The sequence below is a fragment of the Eumetopias jubatus genome, unplaced genomic scaffold (assembly GCF_037043125.1).
Source record: "Eumetopias jubatus isolate StellerSeaLion01/CBP00866 unplaced genomic scaffold, mEumJub1_p1.0 scaffold_16, whole genome shotgun sequence".
In the NCBI taxonomy this organism is placed as follows: Eukaryota; Metazoa; Chordata; class Mammalia; order Carnivora; family Otariidae; genus Eumetopias; species Eumetopias jubatus.
The window spans coordinates 73,889,658-73,916,496 of NW_028274822.1; the positions used below are offsets into that span (position 1 = coordinate 73,889,658).

At 51.4% G+C, this 26,839-nt stretch overlaps 3 protein-coding genes across 14 annotated transcripts in view; 2 read left to right on the top strand and 1 right to left on the bottom strand.

Annotated features, from left to right (window-relative positions):
- Positions 1-4,637, top strand: part of TPST2 (tyrosylprotein sulfotransferase 2) — a 47,467-nt gene extending 42,830 nt beyond the window's left edge. For 4 of the 8 annotated variants that reach the window (XM_088019666.1, XM_088019661.1, XM_028124591.2 and 1 more), the window contains exons 6-8: positions 1,333-1,526; positions 2,442-2,490; positions 4,145-4,183. In XM_088019666.1, coding sequence (XP_087875792.1) covers positions 1,333-1,526; positions 2,442-2,445 — 198 coding nt within the window. In that variant the 3' untranslated portion in view covers positions 2,446-2,490; positions 4,145-4,183. Of the gene's footprint in view, positions 1-1,332; positions 1,527-2,441; positions 2,491-4,144 lie in introns of all 8 variants that reach the window. The other 4 variants (XM_028124594.2, XM_088019664.1, XM_088019665.1 and 1 more) reach the window with 2 other exon arrangements.
- Positions 4,638-7,782: 3,145 nt separating this feature from the next.
- TFIP11 (tuftelin interacting protein 11) lies at positions 7,783-26,259 on the top strand. Of its 4 annotated transcripts, none has more exons than XM_028124602.2 (16): positions 7,783-8,135; positions 8,239-8,501; positions 11,801-11,985; positions 12,408-12,545; positions 13,868-14,085; positions 15,950-16,103; positions 16,445-16,601; positions 18,096-18,223; positions 19,369-19,521; positions 21,200-21,727; positions 21,828-21,934; positions 22,559-22,727; positions 23,068-23,311; positions 23,782-23,924; positions 24,424-24,589; positions 25,838-26,259. In XM_028124602.2, exons 5-16 carry the CDS (start codon positions 13,877-13,879, stop codon positions 26,191-26,193), a joined length of 2,514 nt encoding a protein of 837 aa, XP_027980403.1. In that variant the 5' UTR covers positions 7,783-8,135; positions 8,239-8,501; positions 11,801-11,985; positions 12,408-12,545; positions 13,868-13,876; the 3' UTR covers positions 26,194-26,259. The 4 variants fall into 4 exon arrangements, with proteins under 4 accessions (XP_027980403.1, XP_027980405.1, XP_027980406.1 ...); XM_028124604.2 differs by having other exon boundaries at positions 12,408-12,541; XM_028124605.2 differs by lacking the exon at positions 12,408-12,545.
- Positions 17,846-26,839, bottom strand: part of SRRD (SRR1 domain containing) — a 32,318-nt gene continuing 23,324 nt past the window's right edge. The window contains exon 5 of one of the 2 annotated variants that reach the window (XM_028124609.2): positions 17,846-18,766. In XM_028124609.2, coding sequence (XP_027980410.1) covers positions 18,530-18,766 — 237 coding nt within the window. In that variant the 3' untranslated portion in view covers positions 17,846-18,529. Of the gene's footprint in view, positions 18,767-26,339; positions 26,707-26,839 lie in introns of those variants that run through there. The other variant, XM_028124607.2, reaches the window with a different exon arrangement.

The window sequence follows — 26,839 nt, forward strand, 5'->3', positions numbered from 1 at the left end:
GAAAACCATAAGGGTTATGTGGTGGGGGTATCCCCGCGAGTGTAGACATACAAACGCCCCTGCATCCCTGCACCCATCCCCCTGGCTGTGCCTCCCACACATCCTGGGTATGTCTGTGGGGTGTGGTCCGTGCGTCATCAAGAAGGACTGCCCCCTTCACTGACATGATAGCCCCCCTTTAAATGAGGTGTTTTAGCTTGTGTATTAATTTGGGAGAGAAGGGGTGCCAATCTCCAGTTTAACAATGCTCATTGTCCGGGGTCCATGGCTTGTGCACCCGTCTTGGTTCCTTGGGGAGGGCTCCACGCTCCCTTTCTGGGAGTCAGAGACCCAGCCCATCCTCTTGCCGCTGTGAAAAAAATATTGCCAGGATTAGTCAGCACTAATTTATTGCCTGTTTTAACTGAAAAGACGATGTAACAAGAGCCACACACAGAAGTGGGGGTGAGCGGAATTAGTCACCACCTTTCATTGAATGCCTTTCATTTTTGCAGAGTATCTTTTTTTGCCCACCTGAATAGGCACTTGGCATTCCTTGCAATTCCATCGAATGAGCTGCTTGGGTTTGCGTTCTTTGTGTTTTCCCATCTTTTGGGTTTCACTGTTGCCATTTGGGTTGGTGACACAGTATTCTCTGGAATGCACTATGAGCTACTGTTGCCCTAAGATCATGTCCAGTTTCTGCAGTGTAGCGAATGATGGCCTGTGCGCTTCATCTTGATCTTGCCTCTCTTCTCTGGGGTGGGGTGGGGGGGGGCTCTTGAACCCTTCCCTTAGAAGACATTGCTACAGGGTGGCATCAGTGGGCAGAAGGGTCTGTTTCGTTTTGAGACTCTTGACCTGTAAGGCTAAACTGTTGTACAGAAGAGTCGGAGCAATTTACATTCTTTTGCGGTGTATGGCGTATTCAAGATGTCTGGCTGGCCTGGGACTGTTTCTTGCTCGGTTAGGGGTGAACCATGGAGGAATGGCATATGCCCTGTCATCACGAACACTGCCATGCTCCAGAGAGCTTCCCTGCCAGCTGCATTGCCAGCTGCTTTCCACCCTCCTCTCCCTCCCTGTCCTCCAAGGGGCACCTGACTTCCTTCAGGGTATTGCAAAAATGGGAAAACAGTCTTACGGCAATAGTTACATACATGATGGCACGTGCGTTCCATGGGGTACTCTGTAGCCATCTAGAATGATCACCTTGAAACCCAAGAGATGGAAAAATAGTAAGCAAGCAGAACAAAGCAGCTCACACATTAGAATTGCAGCGAATGAAGAAAAAGAATCCTCTTCCGTGAGGCACCAAACACACCCCCTTCCCCCTCCCCCGCCCCATTCCAGGTCTTTGCTGTTCCTTCTACCAGGAATGCTTTTCCAGCCAGGCCTTTGTGTGCCTCGCCTCATTTGCATCTTTTAGATCTCAGCTTATGGGACGTTTTCCAACACCAGCAACCAGTTCCTGATTCTCCAAACACCAACTGGATTTCAGTTTGCGCAGTGACGCCCAGAGTTCGTGTCAGACCCCACAGGATAAGGTCTCAGTCCCAGAAGACTGCCCCCCGCTTCAGATGCCAGCCACCATGGGGTTCCCAGGCTACCCACATTTCTGCCCAGCCAACTAACATTTAAGAATTTGCTAGAAAAACTCACAGGACTCAGGAAAGCACTTTACTTCCTAGATTAGTGGTTTATTATAAAGGATACGACCCAGGAACGGCCTTGGAAGAGGTACACAGGGCAAGGTACAGGGTAAGGAGTGTGGAACTTCCAGGCGCCCTTTGGGCACACTACTCACCCTCCTGCACCTCTATGTGCTCACCAATCTGGAAGCTTTATGAAGCCGTCATTTAGGGCTTTCTATTGAGCGTTCATGAAGTAGGTACAGTTGATTAAATCACTGGTATTAACTTAACTCTCCAGCTCCTCTCCCCTCCCCAGAGTCATGCCCTGGTCTTTCTAAGCCACCAGCGCCCATCCTGAAGCCAGACACTATCATCTCATTAGCATACAAGAACTGCTTGTTATCACTCGGAGATTCTCGGATTTTAGGAGCTCAGTGCCAGGAACCTGGGACAAAGAACATATGTTTATTTTTCATTATGCTACAGCTTAAATGTCATCCCCTAATAGTGGCCTTTCCTGACCACCCTCTCTGAAGTAGCTCCAAAGTCACTCATATGAGCCCACTGTATTGCCTGGAGGTGTAGGGGACGTTATCTTGCATATGTGTTTGTAAAGGCTCTGCCCACTGCCACATAAGCTGCAGAATAGGACCAAGTCGGTCATGTTCACAGCATCCCCAGCACCTGACCTGTAGTAGGTGTGCAGTAAATACCCCATGAGCGAGTATGTGCCTTCCCCAGTGGTGCTGAGGCTCAATCTCAGGGCAGTGGGATCCTGGCACCCCAACCTGGCTGTGACCCCTTCCACTGTGTGTTGTCTTCCTCCAGGTGAACCAGAACAGCACCTCCTCCCACTTAGGAAGCTCATGATTTCCAGGTAGGCCTGCAGGCTTCCCTTCTCTCCCCCAACCTCCCTCCAATGCCTTCTGAGCCCAGGAGCTACTCTCCTGAAAAGCTTGCCCTTCCAGAGCCTCCCTGGGGAGGAGTGTCCACCAAGGTGGTCTGACCCAGCCCCAAGGGGGGTTTCCATGGCGACAAGCTGGGGGAGTTATTTATAGAGTCACAGCTTAGTCTCCTAGCTCTGGATCAGGTAGGGGCAGGGATCATTGCAGAACCAACCAGAAGGTTTGTCCGACTTTGGGGAGGGGGCCCCAGGGACCCATGTGATGGAGGTGAGGGGTGGGATTCTAGAACATTTTGGTACAGAACCGTTGTCTGTTTATCCTGCTTCTATAAACAGCATCGAGTTGGCCCAAAGCAATAAATGTTCTAAGAAAAGCTCCAAGTAGGTCTGGCCTAAGAATAACCCCCAGGGCTTTGGACTAAGTGCTACTCCTGGGTTATTCCTTTAAAGCTGAGGATCCCTGGGATGGCCGCTGACACAGAGAAGGAAGCTAGAACCCAGAGGGGGCCCTGACTTGCCCAAGACCACACAGCCACCAAGTGGCAGCATCCTTCCCCCTCCCCGGGAATCTTCCAGAGTTTGCTTTTGAGGAACAATTCGAAGTGCAGATCTATCCACCCGTATCTTGTGCGGGGGTAGGGGGACACGTTCTGACCTTGGGGAGTCAAAGATTTAGGAACCCACTTCAGATTGGACCTCTCCCCGCCTCCGTTTGTGACATCTGGAGAAGAGGGACTCAGCCGGGTCGGCCTGCTCGGGCAGCCGGGAGATGAAGTGAGCTGGCCCAGGGGGGCGCATGGGAATCCAGGAAGGCTGGCGCCCTCGCTCTGCATGTGGGCACTGGAGTTAAGGCCCCAGATGTGAACTTCCTCTGTCACTCAGGTGACCCCACAAGAGGTCAAAAGCGACTCACATGGGTGTTCTCCCTTTTGCTCTAGACTATAAAGACGCTTCCAGCCTGGACTCTTATTTTTAGTCTCCTGATCTTATTTTTAAATAATTGGCATATTTTCTAGTATCTTTTTTTTTTCTTTTTAATCTACTTTGCCCCAGCCTCAGGCCCTTGTCATTATCAGGATCCCATCTTGGGTGGTGCTAAAATCCCAGAGTTCTGCTGCATTCCAGAGGCAAGAAACCTCCTATGGAAGGGCTCCTGTCTCCATGATTCTCCCTGACATCTTCCCCTCATTCTCCTTCTGCAGATTCTTTAGTAGAATTTTGCACCTTCCTGCTGACAAAAGCCCGATATATTCCTCGCTGTACTGTTTAAATGAGATACCATACACAGGGTGCTTGAGCTCGTCCCTGGTAAACAGTTGGCCTGAAACAAAGGCCAATCCTTCCCTCGCCTCCAAAAATCCATTGGCATTTATGACATAATCATCACTACTTTCTCTTCATAAGTAGAAAGAGTCTGTCTTTGAGGTCAGGCGGATGCAGGTTGGGATGCGGGTGAGAACCCCAGGAACACTTTTAAATTTAAATTGTTTCTGGCCATCTGGGGTGCGCTGACAACACCTCACCTGATTTTGGGAATATGCATGAAGACCATCCGTTCCTAGATCACACAGAGGAATATGAAGGGTCTGTCTGCCTCTGGGCCTAACACAGTTGTCTCCCTGTTCAGATCTCTGCAGATTGTTGCCGAGAGGAGAAGACACTTGGCATTCGAGTGGAAATCCGACCTCTAATCCAAGCATATTGCTTGCTATTAATCGCCAAAACAGGACTGCTAATGAGGAATGTATTTGCATATGTTTGCAAAAGCTGCATCACTGAAAACTTAACCTGGAGACTCTCTACCTTTGGACGCCCCTGAGGTGGAGAGCCAAGGGTGTGGCAGTAGTCCGGCTTTTGAAACTTAGGTATTTTTTAATCTTTCCCCTCAAGAACTTTTTTTTAAAGAAATGGATTTGCCATTTTTCTTAATTTGCAGGTCTGCCTTGGTGGCTTTGTTTGCGGGGACAAGGCCCACACCTGTGCCTCTCCTATTGACCCTTACTTTTCAATTCAAAGAATCTATTTAAGAATTTAATATATGAGGTTTTCTTTGATTCTTCCTCAGTTCTACTCAGATTCAGAGAAAAAAGAATTATTTGAATAAAGTGAATAGGGACTCATTTGTCTGTGCCTGACTTTACGGAATGAACAGATTTTTTTTTTTCCTCCATATTGTATTTTTTCAGGTGGATTGATGACAGGAGAACAAGGTTCCCATTTCAGGTGCTCAGCAGGGCACCCTGAGCTCCTCCTGTGTCGGGTCCCCTGAGGCTGTCCTTGGGATGGGCAGTTTGCTAAAGGGACTCCCAGACAAACTGCTGGACTCACAGTCACAGTTTATTACCGTGACAAGATGGAGATTAAAATCTGCAAAGAAAAAAGGGGCAGAGGGCAGGTACAGGGAGATCAGGGGTGAGCGTCCAGGGATCCTCACCCAGTGGAGGCTTACGGACACGCTTAATTCTACCAGCCACGACAGGTGACAGCTATTGCCACCAGGAAAGCTCACTTGAGCCTTGGTGTGTGGCGTTTTTATTGGGCATCAGTCATAGGCATGGGGCACCCCATATGACACCTCAAGTACTCCATCTCCAGCCCCGGCAGAAGTCAAGTGATCCGGCCTGATCCCAGGCCCATCATAAATCACATTGTTAGCATAGACCATCAGGCCTGGTGTGAGGTATGGTATGGAAAGACACTGTTATTAGACAAGATATCCCAAAGGCTTAGAGATCATCTCTCAAGAGCTGGTCAAGGGCCAGTGTTTTCTTTGGCATATACAGGATGTGAACAGCCCCAGCCTGCTGGGCCCCAAAATGCTGCACGGCCCCCAAATGCTGAGGGACCAGCTGGGCCCAGAGCAGTTTCTTGTCTTTAAGGGTTAAAGTGTTTTATCCACCCTCCCTTGCTTTGCAGGCTTTGGGAAGGCAATGACTCCCAGTGGTTTGGAGCATAGATTTTTGGAGTCAGGCCTAAGAACTTACTGGCTGTGTGGCTTGGGGCTTCATTTCTTCATCTGTAAAATGGGGAGGGTAAAACTTAAGGGGTTTATTGGGAGGGGCCGATGGTTGACCTAGGCAGTGGGGCCTGGGGTGCAATGAGCCTACAGTGTGAGGCAGCTCTGGTCTCTCCTGGTCTTGGAACTGCGTTAGGGGGGAGCTGATGGAGCTCTGAACACAGGAAGCTCATGGTCACCGCTCAGCGGGGAGCCGAGCACACCCAGCCTTATTCAACGTTCCACTCATCTGTTGCTGTAGAACCGGCCCGCCCCACACTTAGTGACTTACCACAGTGTACTGTTAAATCTCTCCATTCTGGAAGTCAGCCGGAGGGAGCTGGGTGGTTCTCACAGTCAGAGGGTGGCTGGGACTCCTGTCATCCGAAGGCTTCTTCATTCCCACATCTGGTGCTGGGCCCAGGTGGTTAGAGTGTCAAGAGGCTTTCCTGGGCTTCTCTGTCGCGTGGCCTTGTCCACGTGGCTAGCCTGACAGCATGGCGGCCTCAGGACAGCCAGACTTTTTCCACGGGGGCTGGCTTCTCCCAGAGCAGGCGTTGCCAGAGGCCAGAAGCACCGGAATAGCCAGTCAGTTAAGGGATAAGCCTGGCCCGGTGTCACTGCCACTGAGTTTGTCCTAGGGACCCCCCACCCCCGCCGTGTTCAAGAGAATAGAGATTCCTCCTTGGAGGTGCAGTGGCAAGGGCACAATGCAGAAGTGCAGGTGGGTGAGAGAGGCAGCTGTGGCCATCTTGGGACAACCAGCTGGGCACGGTCATCATCAAAACCAGTTTATCAGCCCTCCCCCCCCAGGGTCATCAAATAACGTAGGAATTCATCAGATTATGAGATTTCTCTCTGGGAAATGCGACGTTAGCCGAATGTTCCCTTTCTTCAACAGGGTGCACACTAAAGACATCTCTTTACTCTTTAAAGCACGGTGATTCCAGACCCCCAAAAGGCTTGGTCATCAAGAAACGCAGGCTTTTTGGTTTCCCCAGACTCTGCCTTGGGAGCAGGAACAGTTCTTCCCACTGATGGAGCTACTCCAGGCCTCCTGAAGCCCCAAATCTGGGCCACGAACCAAGAAGACATCTCTTACCCCGTCCTCATTGTCTCTTCTCAAGGAACACTTTTCAGGACTATTAACAGGGAATCCCATTCCTTTGGGTGAAAGCCCTCGATCCACCCACTAGGGCAGGCTCCTGGCCAAGTGCCCTCCACCAACTTAAGCCCATTCACAAGTGTGGATTATTCTGATCTGACCTTGTTTCCATGGTAACAGCTGGTATTTTCAACAGGCTGTTGAGTTGCCTCGTTATTTTAAAATAATTATAGACTCCTGTGAAGTTGCAAAGGTACAACACGGGGTCCTGTGGATCCTTCACGTGGCTTCCCCCAACACGGACATCTTGTACCAACTGTAGTGTCATATCAAACCAGGAAATTGACCGTAACGCAGTGCTGTTAACTAGCCTACAGACCACAGGCCTGGTTCCGTTTTCACCGTTTTGTGCATAGGTGTGGTTGTGTGTGTGTGTGTGTGTGTGTGTGTGTGCGTGCGTGCGTGCAGAGTTTCATCCCCTTTCAGTGGCAGACCCTTCCATATCTGCCCCCCCCCCCACTGCCGCGGACACACAAAGTCACATAAGCTTAATCTGAGAAACAGAAATGGTACTTCTGATGAGAACACCATCCCTGTCCCAAGCCCTGGTAACTTCCCTTTGAAGCACGTGCTCATGGTCAAGGTTTTGCATTAATGTACCCGGTGATTTGATTCAAGTTGGTCTTACTGGATTCAAATTGCTCTTACTGGACCGTACACTGTATGAGTGCAAGAACCATTATTCCTCATTGTTCCCCATTTACCACCGGTCACAGGCTGGGAAAGCCAGCGACCAAGCAGCCCCAGTGCTCTTCACCTCCGGGGACTCACACCCCTTTTGTACCCTGTCCCTTTCCACTGAACAGGGATAGGGTTTCGGGTTGATACAGGACTCATGGTTAAATTTGAATTTCAGATAAAACAGTAATTTTTTAGTCTTTTACAGTATTTCATGGGACATACTTATACTAAAAACTTATTTGTTGTTTATGTGAAATTCAAGTTTAACTGGGAATCCTGTATTTTTGCTTGCTAAATCTAGCAACCCCCAGGAGGGCTGGCTGTGCAGCGAGAGGGTATTAGGGACATGGAGGGTGTGACTTCCTTGTTGTGACTTCAACCTCGTTCCTCTTTTTTTTTTTTTTTTTTGAGAGAGAGATTGAGAGCGAGAGCAGGGTAGGGGCAGAGGGTGAGGGAGAGAGAATCTTAAGCTGACTCCCCGCCCAGCAAGAAGCCTGACATGGGGCTCGACCCCAGGACCCCGAGATCATGACCTGAGCTGAAACCAAGAGCTGGATGCTTAACTGACTGAGCTGCCCAGGTGCCCCTGCCTTGCTGATCTCTTAGTCACTCGCCCTCGGGGAATCCAGTCATATGTCATGAGGACACTCAGCAGCCGTAACTAGAGGTTCACGTGGCAAGTTCTGGAGGCCTCCTGCTGACAGCCAGCACCGGCCTGCCAGTTGTGTGAGCAAATCGCCTTGGAAGCAGATCAGCCAGCCTTGGTCAAGCCTACAGGTAAGTGCGGTCCCGGCTGACCTCTTGACTGCAACGCCAAGAGAGATCCCGGGTCCAGAGCAGCACATGAGCAGCTAAGCCACTCTTGAATTCCTGCCCACAGAAATTTGTGTGAGATCATGCTCACTGTTGCCCCAAGCCGCGAAGTTTGGAAGATACTTGTTACATTGCAGTAGGTAATGCCGAGGAGCTCCAGTTATTTGTGAATGAGTGAAGGAACCAGTGAATGAATGAGTGATGAATGAGTGATGAAGGCTGTGCTTCCTCCCCTCCTCTGCGGGCTTGTGAGGGCGCTCGCCCGACAGAGGACACCCAGGCCTGTGGATCCTCGCGTGCCAGAATAGAGTCTTCACAAACTCTTGAAAGGTAAGTAAGGTATCAACCATCTGTATGAAACATTTCAAGGGAAACCAGATTAGCTAATCTCAGCTCATCTGGATTTCCAATCCTCCCCAGTTCAGGACACGCTCTATATTTTTGTGACAAAATTCGAACTAAGAATAAGCCATGTGCAACTGTATAATGTCACCATCCTAGAAAAGGTACTTGTGCTAGACTTAAATATATCAGCCTTGAAATGCCACTGGCGGATTGTTTCTATGGTACCAACCTATTTAAAGGTTGTAACCAAGGAAGGATTTTTCCCCCCCAAATCTTTCGAAGGCCATATGGAAATGGGGCTGTGCAAGCGGGTGACGAGGACTGGGGACTCAGGTAACAGAAACTACCCGGGAAGTTTGCTGATGTGTGCAGAGGGTTTGTCTCTGCAACCCCGGACAGACAGGCCTCACTCTCTACATAGTAGCTCGGGTAAGTTGGCAGAAATGGTGTGGGTGCCCCAGGCATGGTGCAGCAGAGGAAGCACCCATCTGGACGTCTGAGCTCCTAGGTTTCAGGCCTGGCTCTGCCCTTAAAACTCGCTGGGTAGCCTGTGCCTGCCCCTTGTGGCCTGACCTCCTCCACTGCTTCATCTGACAAGTGTCCACAGCCCTGTCAGGCTCCTGCTGAGGAGCCTTGTTGCCTGGCAACCCTTCTGGGATGGCTACAGGTCTGAGCACCTCATTGGGAATCCAGACACGGGCCTGGATGTCCCCAAGTCCCAAAGCAAGGGTTTTTACTGGGCACTGGCAGGAGACCATGATGTATGGGTATGAAGTCAGGCATCTACACCTCTGGTTGCCTCTCCCCTTACTTTTCTGGACACCGGGCATTTGAACCCAGAAATCCTGAGAAACCACTGATCTTTGAGGCAGAGAGGCCTCCCATGCAGAGGTGTGAGGTTGGGTCTTTCAAATGAAAACAGTGCTAACCATTTACTAAGCTCTTATTAGTCTTACTATGGCCAGCAGCTTTAGATGCATTCCTGAGCCACCCCTCTTTTTTTGGTCCTGAAAACAATCCTTTTAGAGCACTACTGTCATTATCCCCATTTTACAGATGGGGAAACAGGTGCAGTGAGGTGAAGCTACCTACCCCTGTCCCACATTGAGGAAGGAGCAAAGTGATTTGGATCCCTGAAGTTTTACTCCAGTAGCTTTATTAAAAAAAATTTTTTTTTTCTAGAGGTGCCCGGGTGGCTCAGTCGGTCAAGGGTCTGCCTTTGGCTCAGGTTATGATACTGGGGTCCTGGAATCGAGTCCTGCGTCAGGCTCTGTGCTCAGCAGGGAGTCGGCTTCTCCTCCCTCTGCCCCTCCCCCCACTCATGCTCTCTGTCTCTCTTTCAAAAAAATCTTGGAAAAAAAACTTCTAAGTACAGAGAGAATCTTTTTTCTTCCCTTAATAACTTGAGACTAAGTTGCCTACTTGATGCCCTATCACCCCCCAAATAATTTAGTATTTCCAGCAAACAAAGACATTTTCCAATGTAACCACAGGACATCCAGCAGAATCAGAAGATTAACATCGACACATCACTACCATGGAAACAGACCACATTTACATTTTGCCAGTTGTCCCCATAACTTCCTTTATAGCAGAAAGGTCTAGTTCAGAATCATGTGCTGCATTTAGCTGTCACATCTCCTTAGACTCCTTCGGTCTGGAGCGCTTTCAGGGTCTGTCTTTGATTTTCATGACTTGGGCACTTTTGAAGATCACAGGCCAGTTGTTTGGTAAAACATCTCTTTATTTGGGTTTGTCTTAGGTATGTGTCCTCGTGTTTCCATTCCAGTTATGCATCTTTGACAGGAACATCACAGGAGTGATGCTGTGATCTCAGGGCATCCTATCACATCGTATCACGTGATCTCCACTTGTCCCATTGTTGGGGATGCACACTCTGAGCATGTGATCAGAGACTGTACTCTTAGTGACCCCACTGTGGGTCCACAAAGGCCCCCTCTCCAGAAGCCACATGGCAGGGTTCATTTGGTGAAGCAAACCCACGAGCCTCCGTCCCCGGTGATCAGAGTGATCAGAGTAACTGCAGCTTCACCAAGTCGGCCGTAAAGCTAGAGAGAGAGCTACAGAGAAGCCAAGCTTACATCTATCTTTGGCTTTGGCCTATAAACAGATGCATATACATTTCTAGGCCCAGACTCAAAACGGTTTATCTCGTCTCCTTGGTTGTTTTCCTCACTCTGCTCCCTGGTGAAGCTTTTAGTCTTTTAGACTCTCTCCCCCCGGCCTTCTCTTGTATGAAACCTCACTTTCTAATTTCTTTCCTGAGTACATACTGTGTGTCAGGCATGGTGACACTACAAGTCAGTGGGGATACAGAGACCATGAAGTCACAGTGCCTGTCTCCCGAAGATGGCAGTTAATTGGCTTCCTGTAGGTTCTTGATTCATTAATAACGACAGGAAGTTAGATCCAGATCTTTGACCAGAAGTCCAGGGCAATTCTAACAATAGCCTCTTGAATCTTTTCATCATATGGAGGAGAGAGTGAGAAAGAACATAAGCAAAAATTAACAGCTAACACTTCTTAAGCACCTACGGTGTGGCAGGTACAGTTGAAACGGCTTACATATTTGATCTCACCGATCCTCAACCATCTTGCAAAAGAGGAAACCGAGGCTTCCAGAGATGTAGTGACTTGCCCAAGGCCCCTCTGTAAGTGGCAGAGCTGACATGGGAACTCCAGAGCCCGTGTGCTTACAGAGTCCAGAGGCAGCCAGGGATTTCCTGGGAGGGCTTGGTGCCTCTTTCCTTCACTGCATCCCTTGAGCCTAGCACAGGGTAGGTACTCGGTACATTTCTATTCGATCAGTAAATGAATGGATGTAATAGCCAGCTGGCTGGAAAAGAAGAGAAGGGGAAGATTTCCTGGAGGGAATACTCGGGACCTCTAGAGCTTGCCCATTCATTCCTGCACTCTCTCAATCTCCCGCAGAAGGCAACTGCTCTGTGCCCACGACGGTGCTTATCCTAAAGGACCCCAAACATACAGGAGGCAGTCTTGACCTTCATTATTGCCGCTTTCGGGCCAGGTCCCGGCCCCACTATTGCCTCACGCTATTCCTCACGACTACCCAGTGAGCTAGTCCTATATCCCCATTTTACAGATTTTGAAATCTCAGGCTGGCAAAGGAGTCCACGCAGGCCAAGGTGGTTCGGCGTCGTCCACACCTAGTGGGCGCGGAAGGGAGGCTGACGCGGCCAGGAAGTACGCCCCCAGCCACTGGAAGCCCGGAAAAAATCCCCGTTTCCTTTCTCTCATCTCAGCCCCGCCCCTGGAGCCGAAGGCGCTCTAGCCTTCCGTTGCTGCCGTGGTAACCAGCGCGCCGTTTCCACTACCGATACGTCATTTCCGGCGCGCCGTCCTAGACACATCCGGGTTCCGGCCGCCGGAGCGGTGAGCTGCTCACCCAGAGCCCGTAGCTGTATTTGGTCTGCGGGACCGGGGGGAGGTGAGTGGGGCCGGGGGTGCGGGACGAGACGGGGTGGGGGTGGGGGTCCCCGCCAGTAGGAGTGAGTGAGAGGGACCCACCGAGCCCCTCCGCGAAGCCTGGCTTCAAGCCCCCCTGCTTTCGAGCTCTGCCAGCGTAGAACCAAGGGTAAGTGGTCCGACTTTCCTGAGCCTCGTTTTTCTTATCTGGAGCGTGGGAACGCTGATGGTACCCACCTCCTAGAAGTGACTTGATGCTTACATTAGCTCATCAGCCCGAAGCGTCTGGCAAGTACTTCGTCCCGCTCCGTGCCCACGACGTGCGTACTGCTCTGTGCCGAAGGCTCCGTAACTCCTAGCAAACCTTTGGTTATTACGGTGTCCAAGGAGGCTGCGGTATTATTGACTCCCTACCTCCTCTGAGAACATTTCCCTCCTTTCCAGGCTTGGGTGAGGCTGGGACCAGCTGCACCCAGCCAGTGTGCCAGTGAGTGGAATAAGCAGGGAGAACTTTGTGACAGAAGCGACCGGAGGTAGTGAACTCCCTGTCCCTGAAGGCTGCTTGCAGCAAGCAACTGGTAGGTAAGAATCACAGTCGCCGTCACGAATTGCAAGTATTATCGTGTAGTGCACCGTGCTTGGCACTTCGTGTGTATGTAATACTGGAACACTCACGGAGTACCTGGTAGAGCTGGGATTTGAACTCAGGCTGTGATTTTAGCAGTACTTTGTTAGGTTCCTTCCCTAATCCAGTAATAGTAATGGTGATGAACCTAATCCTGGGGCTACAGTAACAGCTATTGTTCCTTGAGCGTTTTTATTCTAAGTGTTTTTTACTTTTCTTTTTTTTTTTTAAAGATTTTATTAGCAAGAGAGAATATGAGTGGGGGGAGGACGGGGCAGAGGGAGAGGGAGAAGCAGACTCCCCACTGAACAGGGAGCCCATGCGGGCTTTCATCCCAGGACCCTGAGATCATGACCCAGGCTGAAGGCAGATGCTTAACCACCTGAGCCACCTAAGTGCCCCTGAGCTAGGTGTTTTTTGCTTTTGTGTTTTAACATTTTATTTATTCATTTCGACAGAGAGAGACAGCAAGAGAGGGAACACAAGCGGGTGGAGTGGGAGAGGGAGAAGCACGCTTCCTGCGGAGCAGGGAGCCCGATGTGGGGCTCGATCCCAGGACCCTGGGATCATGACATGAGCCGAAGGCAGACGCTTAACGACTGAGCCACCCAGGCGCCCCAAGCTAGGTGTTTTTTAAGCACCATCTCATTTAATCTGGCTCACAGGCATTCTTAGAGGGTGGTAGTATAGTTAATCTACGTAAGTAAGAGACAGCTGAATCTCATCACTCAGCTACCAGAATTCTCTATGGCAATACATGGATGTCTGTTAAGGTAGTGTTTATAATTCTTACTGCCTTCAGAAGAGGAAAACTTTAAATCTTAGAGTCTCACCAAATAATATATTTCGGAAAGCATGTTCTAAACACAATCACTCCTGGGACCGCCGAGGGTCCAGATATAACACAAACAACAACAAAATCTGGGATCCAGGAAAATGCCCACGCCGTTTTTGAGGCAATACTAGAATAACATACTTAGTTATTTTTATGTGGTTTATATACATGGGAGTGTGTGTGATGTTTTATGACATTGACTAAGGCAGAGAAAGATGCTTAAAAATCGCATATTGTTGGGACCAGTCTTGTCCTGTTTAAATAGTGTTTGTTTTCTAAAATATGTTTTTAACGTCTGCTTTATTGAACTGTAACTGATTTTAACGGACTTTGAGTTTGGAGGAATTTCAAAGGGAGCAAGGAGCAGGGACTCAGGGAAGCCTACTGCTGCTTCCCCCAGGACTTACCAGAGACTGTGTGTGCCTTTTTTATTCCTTTCTTTAGTGACTGGCCATGTCATTGTCCCACTTGTACCGAGATGGGGAAGGCCACATGGATGATGATGACGATGAGCGGGAGAACTTTGAGATCACCGACTGGGATCTCCAGAATGAATTTAACCCTAACCGGCAGCGCCACTGGCAGACCAAGGAAGAGGCCACCTATGGAGTGTGGGCAGAGAGAGACTCAGATGAAGAGAGGCCCAGCTTTGGAGGCAAACGGTACTGGGCGGCATGGGGCTTGCTTCCGCCTTGCTTTAGGGAAGTGGGGAAGATGGAGAGGGGGTTGGGCAGATACCCCACTAAATACACTTCGCTCCTGGCCTTACTGAGTCCCGTAGCTACAACATCAGCTAGGGAAGCCCAGCTTCCTCTTGAGCTGGAGTGCTGCTCTTTTGCTGATTTAACCATCCGTTGGTGTTTAACAGGCAATTATATGTATTAGGTCTTAATGCTCCCATTCCTTGCCTTCTGGGAGCCCGGACACTAGAGCATGGAGACAGGCATTCATCGACAGTTCCCACAGTGGAAGTTTGTAACTGATTTGGGACCTGCGGGAGAGAGTTTGACCTGTTCTGGGAGGTGAGGGAAGATTTCTCTAGAGAAGCGACCCTTGAGCTTTTATGACAGCAGAAGGTAACAAGGGTGGTTGGGGAGGCACGAGTATGCAGAGGCTCTTGAGGGGAGGCAGCGGGTGTCCACAGAGGTACAGAAGGTTTTGCAGGCTGGAGTGGGGAGAGGGAGAGGGAGCGTAGTTTGAGAAGAGGCCCGTGGGTCTGTGGTAAGAGGGCGGATGATGTGGGCAGTGGTTATGTTTGGAGAGGACCTTTTGGTGTGCAGAGTCGGCACGGACCTCCAGCGGAAGAGGGAGCTGTGTGAGGCCAAGACAGGGTCCCTGCAGTGGTGGTGGCAGGGAGATGAGGATTCAGGCCGGTAGTCCTCCTCAGCGTGAGGCTGTGTGTGCACTGGCCACAGCTCACTTGACCAGAGCGTGTAGCGAGTTTGGGTTTGTCTTCCTGTCCCATCTGTGGCCTACAGGCTCCAGCCCGTGGAGACTGTGCCTTTTTCACCAAGGAGCCTGGGGAGAAAGAGTATGGAGATCAGCTGAACCCCTTCTCATCTGGCAAGGAAACCTAAAAGTGGATGATAAAAGGATCAGAGGTCAAGAATTACGTAACCATAAGATAACAGCCAACATTTGTTGGCCCCTTCCTTGTTCTGCGCTCTTTACCTTGTGAGAAAAGTACCGTTATTATCATCCCCCATTTTACAGATTAAGAAACTGAGGCCAAAAGCACATAGCCAAGCTGTGAGCATCTGGGCCTGACTCGAGTTTGGGCTCTTAGCCCCTAAGTTACATTGCATCTTTTAGGTAACAGTCCTCTGAGTTCTCTTACTGCCTGTGGGCATGTTTAAAGACAGGTTGGTCATCGTATAAAGAGAACCAAGGTTATGACATTGTAAGTGCTGTTCTTGGAACAGTCGTGGTCAGCATCGCTACTCTCCATCTCCCGGAGTTAATTTCTTAGGTATTTTACTTTGTTTTCATATACAAATAAAGGTAATGGACTTGAAGTTTTTCTAAGAATTTGGCCGATATAATTGTTCTTTCCATTCACACAATTTCTTTTATTGTGTTTGATGATTTTTCTCTATCAGAATTTCTTTCTTGCTTGGTTTTTGTACTTGAAATAGGGTCCAAAACACATGCTTTTTAAAGTAAGTTAATTTTGAAACATGTAAAAGAAAGTTGCATTACCACATCATATTTTGCATTTTTTCCCTTTCACTTTTATTGAGACATAATCGATGCACTGTTTAAGATCTTATTTTGCATTTTTCATCAGCCCTGCACTGACAGGGTAACCGTCAACCACACAGTTGACTTGAACACAGCAGGCAACAATGTTCCCATGATTATAGGAAGCTAGATCTGGGGCCCTTTTGGTATAAGTGAATGTGTTGCTCTTTTAAAATGGGTCCCTGGAGGTCCTGTCTTAGGGGTTCTCAGGCCAGCAATAGTTTCCACGAGGGATGCTGCAGAAGGTTCCTTACAGACCCCTGGGGGCCATGTGTTTGCTCGCAGGGCCCGCGACTACTCTGCGCCCGTCAACTTCATCAGTGCAGGCCTCAAGAAAGGGGCAGCAGAGGGGGCCGAGCTGGAAGATTCAGAAGATGAAGAGAAGCCTGTTAAGCAGGATGACTTTCCTAAGGATTTCGGACCCAAGAAGTTAAAGACGGTAGCATCTTCATCTTAGGCTTGTGACCTTTGTAATGTCCTTGGGAGGTCATGCAGCCCAAGCATCTCCTACAGGTCATGGAGCGGGGTGGGACTCAACAGAGGCCGGTTGTGTGGGTTTCTCCTCGTGGTGGCGGGTTCCTTGGAGGTGCAGAGTGGGCAGTGCGGTCTCTTTGCTTTTCTAACACACGGCACAGGTCTATTTTTGGTTCGTATGATGCTTTTCATGATGCTCTGACTGCCAGGCCCTTTTCCCGGCATCCAAGCTTGCTTTTTTTAGGGTTTTTCTTCTTTTTCTTTATCTTTTTCCATCAACTGAACTTTGCGTTTTTTTCTGCTCAGGGTGGCAATTTTAAACCCAGCCAGAAAGGCTTTGCAGGAGGAACCAAGTCTTTCATGGATTTTGGCAGCTGGGAAAGACACACAAAAGGCATTGGACAGAAGCTTCTTCAGAAGATGGGCTATGTGCCTGGCAGGGGCCTCGGGAAGAATGCACAAGGTAGGGCACCAGCGCCCTGCAGTCGGGGGGGAGGGCGGCGAGGTGGAAGAAAGAGGAGCTGTCTGGGGAGTGCCTTGCTTTTTCTCTTTTCAGAATACTTGAACTCTGCAGCCTGCTCTGCCAGCGCCAGACACTTGTGCCCCTCAGCTGTCTGCTTTCTCACACTCCAACAAAACACTTGTGCTACAGGAGAAAGAGGCTTAGGCTTTGTAGAAGAAGGCTCAAACAGGCTGCAAACTGATAGTCTTCTTTTGGGCTTATCCAGTGTTTCTTAACAAATGAGCTTGTTGCCAGTATTTACAAATAAGATAATCTTACCGAAGATTTCCGATCTTGCCTAGTAGGAATGGGTCTTAGCTGCCGAGGACAGTGCTCGTGGCCTCCACCGCTCCCTGTCATCTTCTGTCCTGGCACGCGTTCCCTGCCCATGAGTTTTCCTGGGCCCTGGAGGTACAGGAGCCGGCCGTTCCTGCTCAGTTATTTGTCCTTTGGGAATAGCAGTGAAACACCGTGTGGAGCTTTTTCAACCCTAGAGACCGGAAACCTGGCTAAGCAAATCCCGCTTCAGGGCCTCCACTGGCGCTCAGCAGCCTGGTCTCCTGTCCCCAGGCCCCGTCCACACAGCTCCGCTAACATGTCCCTGGCTCTTTGATAACGAAGCCACACCAACCGAGCACTTGGGTTCTTCTGCAGAACCCTGCTCTCTCTCTCTCTCCTTGACCTCTTTCCCGTGAGCTGTCACCAAGTGGCTGTAAACAGAGTAGTGTCGATAATCCAGATTCCACCCCCTAAGTAGTTGTTCGGGTCACACCCAGGGTATGTGTTGAACACGTTAGGTGTAGGGAAGGTCTGAGAACCTCCATGGAGCTGGAGATGGTGACCTGGAATGAGAATGAGGGGACTATCCTAATTTGAGACTGTGACAGAACTAGCTGAAGGGGCGGGTGGGCGGTTTTTGCTGAAATGCTGTAGTCCTGTCTCTAAACCCTTAGAAGAAGACAGTTATTTCTGAGGCTTACGCGTGCCGCAGAGCAAGTGAAGTCTGGGAGACAGGAGCTGTCGAGCGAAATGGAGGGGGTCTCTCACTGAACTGCTGCTTCACCTCCCTTCATGCTGTCGATAGAGTCAGACTAATTCACTTGCCTTACCTTCCTCCAAATAAAGTGTAGAACTTAGTACACCAGAGTTCCCCGTATATGTGAGTAGTTCTCCTTTCTCCCAGTATACCGAAAAAAGAATCCAAGTGGAAGTGAAAAATCTGTATTTAGAACATAAATAACCTAATGTCAGCAACCTGTTGTGTGGCCCCATAAATGCTGAGCCATTTCAGATCCCACAGAACCTGAACAGTGTTCCCGGGGCAGAGAAGAGCCTTCCTTCCTGGGTTGTGTTACTCTGTGTCAGGACTAAGGAAGGGTGGTTCCATTGATGCCTTGTCCAAGTACAGGAATCGCTGTGATCTGAAGTCGTTTATCTTTTGCTGAAATGTGTCAGGTATCATTAACCCCATCGAAGCCAAGCAGAGAAAGGGAAAAGGTGCCGTGGGAGCTTATGGCTCAGAGCGGACCACTCAGTCCCTGCAAGACTTCCCCGTGGTTGACTCCGAAGAAGAAGCCGAAGAGGTAAGCAGAAGCCGGGAGTCCCGGCGGGTGGTGCCTGCCGTTTCTGACCATGGTTAGTTCGTGCGTTCGCTCACTCGTCCCGTCGGTCCCCAGGACTCTGTGGCGCAGGTGTGTGTCGGGCGGGCGCCAAGCCGGCGGCGTCAGGCTGTACCGCGAGGAGCGGCTTGGTGTCGCGCTGCTCCGGCCACAGAAGGGGCCGGCTCTCCTGACCGAGATACTCTGTCCCCCTTTGCATTTACGAGGGAAAGCAGGAGGCTGCAGAGACACACGTTGTCACTGTTCTTGTCACCGAGCCTGTCCTTTTGCCTAGGCAGCGGGTGTCTGATCATGTGGGGGTGACTGTTCGGAGTCAGGGGCCCTGGGGCCGCGGGGAGCAGGCACGCGGCAGACGGGAGTGGGTAGAGCCAGGTGTGAGGCGGCAACGAGCGCCGGGCCCGAGGCGGACAGGCGAGGACTGGGCTGTCCGAACGGGTGGTTTCTGTGCGGCTCCAGGCGGCTGTTGCTATAAATGTGGGCCCAGCAGTGCTTGATCTTCGGATCTGCCTGAAGTAGAAGTCCACATTTTTTTTTAGGGAAAAAAAGAGTACGAGTTTTAAACCAGTGTGAGGAAAACAGAAGGACAAGCACAAAACCCACTTCTGTGGGCTGGACTCCTACTGCCCTCAGACCGAGTTTCCTTCTCTGCTGCAGGTCTTCCTACAGAAAAGTTTTGCAAACCCTGATTACAAAAGTTTTCTTTGCCTTAAGACTCAGGGCCCTGTTTATCTACCTTCATTTTAAATCAGAACCAAGGTTTTGTGTACTTAGAAAACGATACAAAGTATTTTTTTAAGTTTTGCGGGAGGTGAATTTAGAACTAGGGTAGTGCCTGCCCATAGTAGATGCTCCGTAAGTGTGGCCTTTGTCTGGGTGATTCTCTTTCCAGTCTGGAGTACCTGCTTTCGGAACCTTCTCATTTCTAAGAGGGGCTGGATGTTGGGGAATCTCAGGAGATGGTTTTAGTATCACACAGGCACACTGCTTAGCACAGAACCTTGTGTAAATCTAAGACCACACCTAGTGAAGGTCTGTGAATGGTCTCTGTGACCCCACCTGCTGTAAAAGGCAGCCTTTCTTGTTTTACTGACCACCTCCCTCTGCTTCAGGAGTTTCAGAAGGAGCTGAGCCAGTGGAGGAAAGACCCCAGTGGAAGCAAGAAGAAGCCCAAATACTCATATAAGACAGTGGAAGAGTTGAAGGCCAAGGGCAGGATTAGCAAGAAGCTCGCTGCCCCCCAGAAGGAGCTTTCTCAGGTCAAGGTAAGGGGGCCCTCGGTTCTGGTCCAGGATGGGCCCTGGGAAACACAACTAATGCACAGCCAAGTCGGGTCAGTCACTGAACATTCCTTCAGGTCATGTCAGGTCTTCTGTCTTGGTTTTTTTCTGTCTTTTCTTACTGGGCAGTAGTGTGCTCCCATTCCCTACACTTGCATGTCCAGGGAGGTCTGTCAGATCCGAGGGCCGGGCACTCCTCACGGCACACCCATGGTGCGTGAGACAGATAGCCACCCCTTCTTCCCAAGCGACAGGCCGTGAACTTAACGTTTCCATGATTAAAAAGGCAGTATGAAGATGGTTTTTAGTGAGTGTGTAATTCCAGAGAATGAAGTACTGGAATATTTGGTCCTACTTGTGTGGCTAGACCTTTAGCTGTTTTCTCGTTTGGTTTGGGGCTGGCTAATGTGTACGTAAAGCCCTGTCTTTGTTTCAGACATTTTCTAAGGATAGATTCTTAGAAGTACAATCAGTGGATTGAAAATCGGAAGCTTTTTGAGGCTTTTGAATACTGGAAAGGGTGCACTAACTCAGCCTGTGACTAGGAGTGCAGGAGAGTGTCCTCGGGGCATACCAGCATGGAGTGTTTCCTGTTTTAAAAATTGATTAAATTTTCAACCACTCTTATGTGCGTATAGTCCTGGGTTTTCTGCCACTCCCCCGAGTAGCCAGAGAACAAGGGTGACAGTTGTGTGTTGCAGTTTGGCGTAGGAGTGTGTGTGAGTGTGCACGCGCGTGTGCGCGCGCGTCTGTGAGCGTGTGTGTGCGCGTGTCTGTATGTGAGCGTGTGTGTGTGTGTGCGTGCGCGCCTGTATGTGAGCATTGTGTGTGTGTGTGTGCGTGCGCGCGTCTGTATGTGAGCATGTGTGTGTGTGCGTGCGTCTGTATGTGAGCATGTGTGTGTGTGTGTGTGTGCGTGCGCGCGTCTGTATGTGAGCGTGTGTGTGTGTGCGTGCGCGCGTCTGTATGTGAGCATGTGTGTGTGTGCGTGCGCGCGCGCGCGCGCATGTGTGTCATGCGTCAGATTCCTGGCGGGGAGGACCAATAAGCCATGCAGCTGCGCAGGCCCTGGCCAGAGATTCAGAGTTAGGAGATGCAGGCACGGTCTGGGAAGTTCCGTGTTTATCTTTCTCCAGCTGATTCTAACACGTGGTCTTGGGCAACATGCTTCGTTCCCGTGCGGAGGGAGGGCTGTGTCTCAGTACGCTGTATATTGCAGTTCCTCCCGTTTTCTTGAAATGCTCATTTCCTAAGGTGCCTTGTCCAGTCACTGTTTTCTCATGTTTTTTAAAAGACAAATAATTACAGAGCAGTGTGCAGTACCATTTAGGGAATTAGGAAACACTGAGGCAAAAATACTCTTTTTCTTCTTTTCCCATAGATGACTAGTTTTAACACCTTGACACACGTCCTCCTAGATCCTTTTTCTTTGCCTAAGTATCCATTTTTCTGACGCCACAATGGGATGGTCTGATCGCTCATGCTGTTTTAGTGCCGGCTTCAGTCAGTGCAGCCGCTCCTTTGCCAGAGAACTAGATTTTCTTCTCAGCGAAGTAGTCTTTGCTCCCGAGGGACAGTGTGGCCATGCCGGCTGCGTCCGGTGATCCCCGCCCCCCCCGCCCCCAGAGGCGCGTGCTGACCCGCCACCCCCGCCCCCTCCCAGGTCATTGACATGACGGGCCGGGAGCAGAAGGTCTACTACAGTTACAGCCAGATCAGCCACAAGCATAGCGTCCCTGACGACGGGCTGCCGCCGCAGTCCCAGCAGCCACCTCAGCCCGGCAAAGAGGCCAAGGCGCCAGGCTTCGCGCTGCCCGAGCTGGAGCACAACCTGCAGCTGCTCATCGACCTCACGGAACAGGAGATCATCCAGAGCGACCGGCAGCTGCAGTACGAGCGGGACATGGTGGTCAACCTGTCGCACGAGCTGGACAAGATGTCGGAGGTCCTGGAGCACGAGGAGCGGGCCATCGCAAACCTCAGCAAGGTCCTGGAGATGGTGGAGGAGTGCGAGCGGCGCCTGCAGCCCGGCTGCAGCGACCCCCTCACCCTGGACGAGTGCGCCCACGTCTTCGAGACCCTGCAAGACAAGTACTACGAGGAGTACAGGATGTCCGACCGCGTGGACCTCGCCGTGGCCATTGTCTACCCGCTCATGAAGGAGTACTTCAGGGAGTGGGACCCGCTGAAGGTGAGTGGCTGGCGAGAGGAGCCCCTCCGCTCCTGCCCGGGCTGCAGGGGTGAGGCCGTGCGGGGCAGGGCGGCTGCGTCACGGCCGCGTCTCTGCCCAGGACTGCGCTTACGGCACTGAGGTCATCTCCAAGTGGAAGAGCCTCCTGGAGAACGACCAGCTCTTATCCCACGGCGGGCAGGACCTCTCAGCAGACGCCTTTCACAGGTACCGCGCGCGGACCGGGAGGAAGGTGCCACCGGGGAGCGCGGGGACCGGCCCTGCTCTGGGGCTTTCGGTTCACTCGTCCACCCTGCGCCCGTCAGTGGCACGCACGGGCTGGGCGCCGGGCTTGCCCTGGGAGTAAGGCAGACAGCCCCAGTCTGCAGCGAGTGGAAAGGGCCGGTGGAGGGTAAAGAAGCGGACAGACAGGGCCAGGGATGGAGGACAGAAAGGGCGGGCCCCTGTTTGGGGTGGCGGGAGTAGTTGGAAACAGAAGTCTCTGAGAGGAGGTGACATGTGAGCTGTGACCCACGAGGTAAGTCATCAGCTGCGCACAGAGCTCCAGCGGGAAGGCAGGCCGCCCCTGGAGAGGGGACCCTTGTGACCCCACGGCAACCCTCCCAGGCAGGCGGGTCCTGGCAGGGGGCCCCAGGCCCTGCGGATGAGCAGGCAGCTGGGTGAGCAGGGATGAAGCAGGTGCAGGTCTGGCCGGTATGGGGACTGGCCCGGGGGTTTGCTGTGTTTGCATTTCCATGCCTTTTTCTTGTTCTGGAGAGCTGGTGGCGGTGTACTCGGTCTGCTTTGCAACCTGTGTGTGCAGTTAGCCTGCCCTCTGCCTCTCTCCCACAGGCTGATATGGGAAGTCTGGATGCCTTTCGTTCGAAATATTGTCACCCAGTGGCAGCCGAGGAACTGTGACCCGATGGTGGACTTTTTGGACAGCTGGGTGCACATTATTCCCGTGTGGATCTTAGATAACATCCTGGACCAGCTCATCTTCCCCAAGCTGCAGAAGGAGGTAGGGCCCTGAGGCGTGGGGGACACCTGGCAGCAGTAACCAGGGCTTTCTCTGCTCTCAGTACCGTCAGAAGGCCTGGAACGAACAGAATCTGCTGACACGGTTACTGTCCTATGGGTAATTCCAGCCCTTTTGTTGGCACCTTTCCCCCAGAACCTCCCTATTTAAGTAGGGAATTCATTTTCTTGGTTTTTCTAATGCAAACAGAATCTATGCCATTTCGGAGATTCCGTGCAGTTGGCCGGGGATATTAGTTTGGTTGTGCAGAGGCCTCTGGGCCTTCATGCCGTCAGCCACACAGTGCATCCGGAACTGCTGCTTTGTCCCACGCCTTCTGCAGGTGGAAAACTGGAACCCGCTGACGGACACCGTGCCTATCCACTCCTGGGTCCACCCGTGGCTGCCCCTCATGCAAGCGCGCCTGGAGCCCCTCTACTCCCCCATCCGCAGCAAGCTGTCCAGCGCCCTGCAGAAGTGGCACCCCAGCGACTCCTCCGCCAAGCTCATCCTGCAGCCCTGGAAAGACGTCTTCACCCCGGGCTCCTGGGAAGCGTTCATGGTCAAGAACATAGTACCCAAGCTGGGTGAGGAAATGGGGAAAGGGCATTAGATCCATCAGCTTTGGTGCCCTGGTTTCTCGGGCCAGCGGTAAGGATCCGTGCTTCTTAAAACACGGACTTGGAGCTCCACAAGAAAGCCAAGGACGCGGTGTTGCTCGCCACAGGAACTGCCATTTGTGCTCAGAGGTAGAACATAAATGTACCTGGGGTTCTGACGGCATCGGCGGCCTCAGACTCTCCAGGGCCCTCCTGGTTCCTTATTGGTCTGGTTTGGGCTTCTGGTAACGTGCGAAGCATTGGTGTTCTGAGATTTTTGTGGTATTTGATTTTCAGTACATATTAGTTATTTCTGGGTTATAGAAGAAAAGGTTTTTAAGATTTGCCACATCAAGAGCTTAAAATTGATGGATAAAAGATTTCGGCCAGTGTTGTCCAGTGAGGATTTTGCTCTGTGCTTTTATGACTTTGCCTTAAATCCTGGGCTGCTTTTGCAGGGATGTGTCTCGGGGAGTTGGTCATTAACCCCCACCAGCAGCACATGGATGCTTTTTACTGGGTCATCGACTGGGAAGGAATGATCTCTGTGTCCAGCCTGGTGGGGCTGCTCGAGAAACACTTCTTCCCTAAGTGGCTTCAGGTACACCCTCCTTTGCTGATTTTGGGGGGCGGGGTGGGATGGAGGCAGGGAGGATTACACTTAATTTTCTGCCCACATCTGTCTGACTGTAGGAGCTTGATCCCTGGACAGTTGTCAGGTTGTGCTATTACCCAGAACAAAACCGAGCAGTAATCCCAGCAACCGCCATTTGCGAACATACGCCATGTGCCAGATGCTAAGCGGCTCTTGTGCGTTCCCTCCACTCCTCACACCGCACCTTTGGGGGGAGGGGCGGGGGGAACTGTCGCAGCCCTGTCGTTTAGAGGCCGAGGTTCAGGGAGTTTACAGTCAGGGGCGCTTAGCTGCCAAGCTGACTCCAAATTCTACATTCTGAATGCTTCTGTTCAGCCCCTGTAAACCCCTACGAGTGTCACCAGCTTATAGGACCACGATCAAAACAAAACAAATGGCCCCTTGGGAAGTTTTGCTCCCACCCGCCCCCATTGCAGATGCAAGTTTCCGATTTCTTTTTGGGCAGGTGCTATGCTCTTGGCTCAGTAACAGCCCGAATTATGAGGAGATCACCAAGTGGTACCTGGGTTGGAAGTCCATGTTCTCAGACCAAGTGCTGGCACACCCATCTGTCAAGGACAAATTTAACGAAGCACTTGACATCATGAACAGGGCAGTGTCCTCCAATGTTGGTGAGTAGGGAGTGCCGCATTTCTGAACACGTAAATGACACAGAAGCAGGAGTTTCCGGGTGCCTGTGGGCTGTCTGCTCCAGCACGGACTCTGCCCCACCAGACCCCCTGCCCATCTCTGCCGGCACTGGGAGGGGCACAGGGCCCTGACCTGAGTCTGCCTGCAGCCGGATTCATACTAGGGCGGGAGCCTGCCTCTAGGGCCCCTTCCAGGTTCACCGGCACCCCTGTGAAGAGCTCAGTGAGCTCTGAGTGGAACAGCTCGCCACATAGAGTCGGAGTACAGCCTGACGCCTAGCAGTTGCCTCTCCTCGCTTGGCCTATTTTAGTTACTTGTGAAACAGTCATAACGCCTACTTCTAGATGTTCTTAAAAACCTAGAGGGGTGAAGTGAGCCACAGTCTGTAGAGCGCTTTGCAGGTGGTGTCTGTTGTCTCAGAAGTAGGCAGGTGACTGTCCCCTTAATATAGCCATCCCCAGCTTCTGACCAGGTGAGCCGCTGCCTAGGTCAGTGTGTTTGCATCCCAACACAAAGGCCACTGTGGTACCCAGGCCAGCTCTGCTTCGCAGAGCAGCTCCACAAGGCCAAGAGCTAGTTCAAGGTCACACAGCGAGAATGGCAGGTGGGACTGTAATTTCTGTTTCCTGAACCTTTAGTCCTTTGAGCCTGCTACATGAAGAGAGAGTTCATAGGGTATATATTATGTTGAACGAGGCAGGTAGACTTCTCCGCTCTCTCTCATCCAGGCCCCTCAGTGGGCCATCCCCATTTTCATACTCTCTAGAAACTCTCCCTCGGCTGCCCCGGCTCCAGGCCACCTCCCAGAGCTGTTCCCATCTGTTTCCCTCAGCACTGGACACTTGTGGCCCTATATTGTCTTTCAGCATCTATCTGAGCTCCCCAAACGCATTCTAATTTCTTCCAAGGCTGGGGCCTCTATGGAGAAGCTGAAAATAGAACTAGGCTAGGCCGTGTGTTGTCAAGGTTTCCAGTCCTGGAAGCATCAATCTCTTGCACTAATTCATGTCAATCATCTCTCTGGTTACTACCATTAGCCAGAAACCTTCAGACCAATTTTTGTATAAAAGCAGGAGTGGTCTGAACTTGACGAAGCTGCTTGCCATCTGCCTTTGTGCTTTGTGTCTCTGAGGCCCAGCTGCCCCTCACTGAGTCACAGGTGGGGTTGGCCAAATCTGTGTGCCTTTCCGTGCATTTGGAACCCCTCTCCTCACCGCTGACTCTCCCAGGTGCCTACATGCAGCCCGGAGCGCGGGAGAACATAGCCTACCTCACGCACACGGAGCGGAGGAAGGACTTCCAGTACGAGGCCATGCAGGAGCGACGGGAGGCTGAGAACATGGCCCAGAGGGGCATCGGCGTGGCTGCCAGCTCTGTGCCCATGAACTTTAAGGACCTCATTGAGACCAAGGCTGAGGAGCACAACATCGTGTTCATGCCGGTCATCGGGAAGCGACATGAAGGGAAGCAGCTCTACACCTTTGGCCGCATCGTCATCTACATCGACCGGGGAGTGGTGTTCGTCCAGGGCGAGAAGACCTGGGTGCCCACCTCCCTGCAGAGCCTGATTGACATGGCCAAGTAGAGGGGACAGGCTGGACCTTGCACCGGAGAGGGGACATGGTCATGAATAAATGGTATTTTAAACCGCCTTACAAAGAGTAGTTACTCTCCATCCAGGAGATATTCCCGGTCAGGTCGCCAAGAAAGGACATGAAACGTACTGCTACAGAGAGGCGCCTCAGTCTTTATACTGAGCCCTTCCACAGCACGTCCTCCGCTAAGGAGGAAGCCGGGCCCGCTGCACTCCCTCCGTGGCCACCCTCCCGGTCATCTCTGGTGGCAGCTGCTGCTGCCTCAGCCAGCACCCAGCACGTCACAGCGAGCTTAGGTCAGCAGCTGAAGGAGCTCTTGGCTTGTTCCTGATGATTTCCAGGCCCTCGCAGTCCCGATAGTCTGGTTCTTCCCGAAACGCCCAAGCGTCCGGGGGCAGTTGTTGTAGCTTCTGTATGGGGAACCAGTGCACGGAGGTATCGTTAAATATGTCCGTGTACTGCGAGGTCTCAGGCAGCTTAAGCTCCTCCAGTGCTTCCAAAATCTAAGCAAGAAAGTTCAAGTGTAAATGCACAACCCTGACGGTCACAGTAAACCCCACACTGATGGGTGCCATTTGTCGGTCACCCCCAGGTTACCCTTTTTAAAAAAAATCGAGGACCAGGATATGCTTAGTG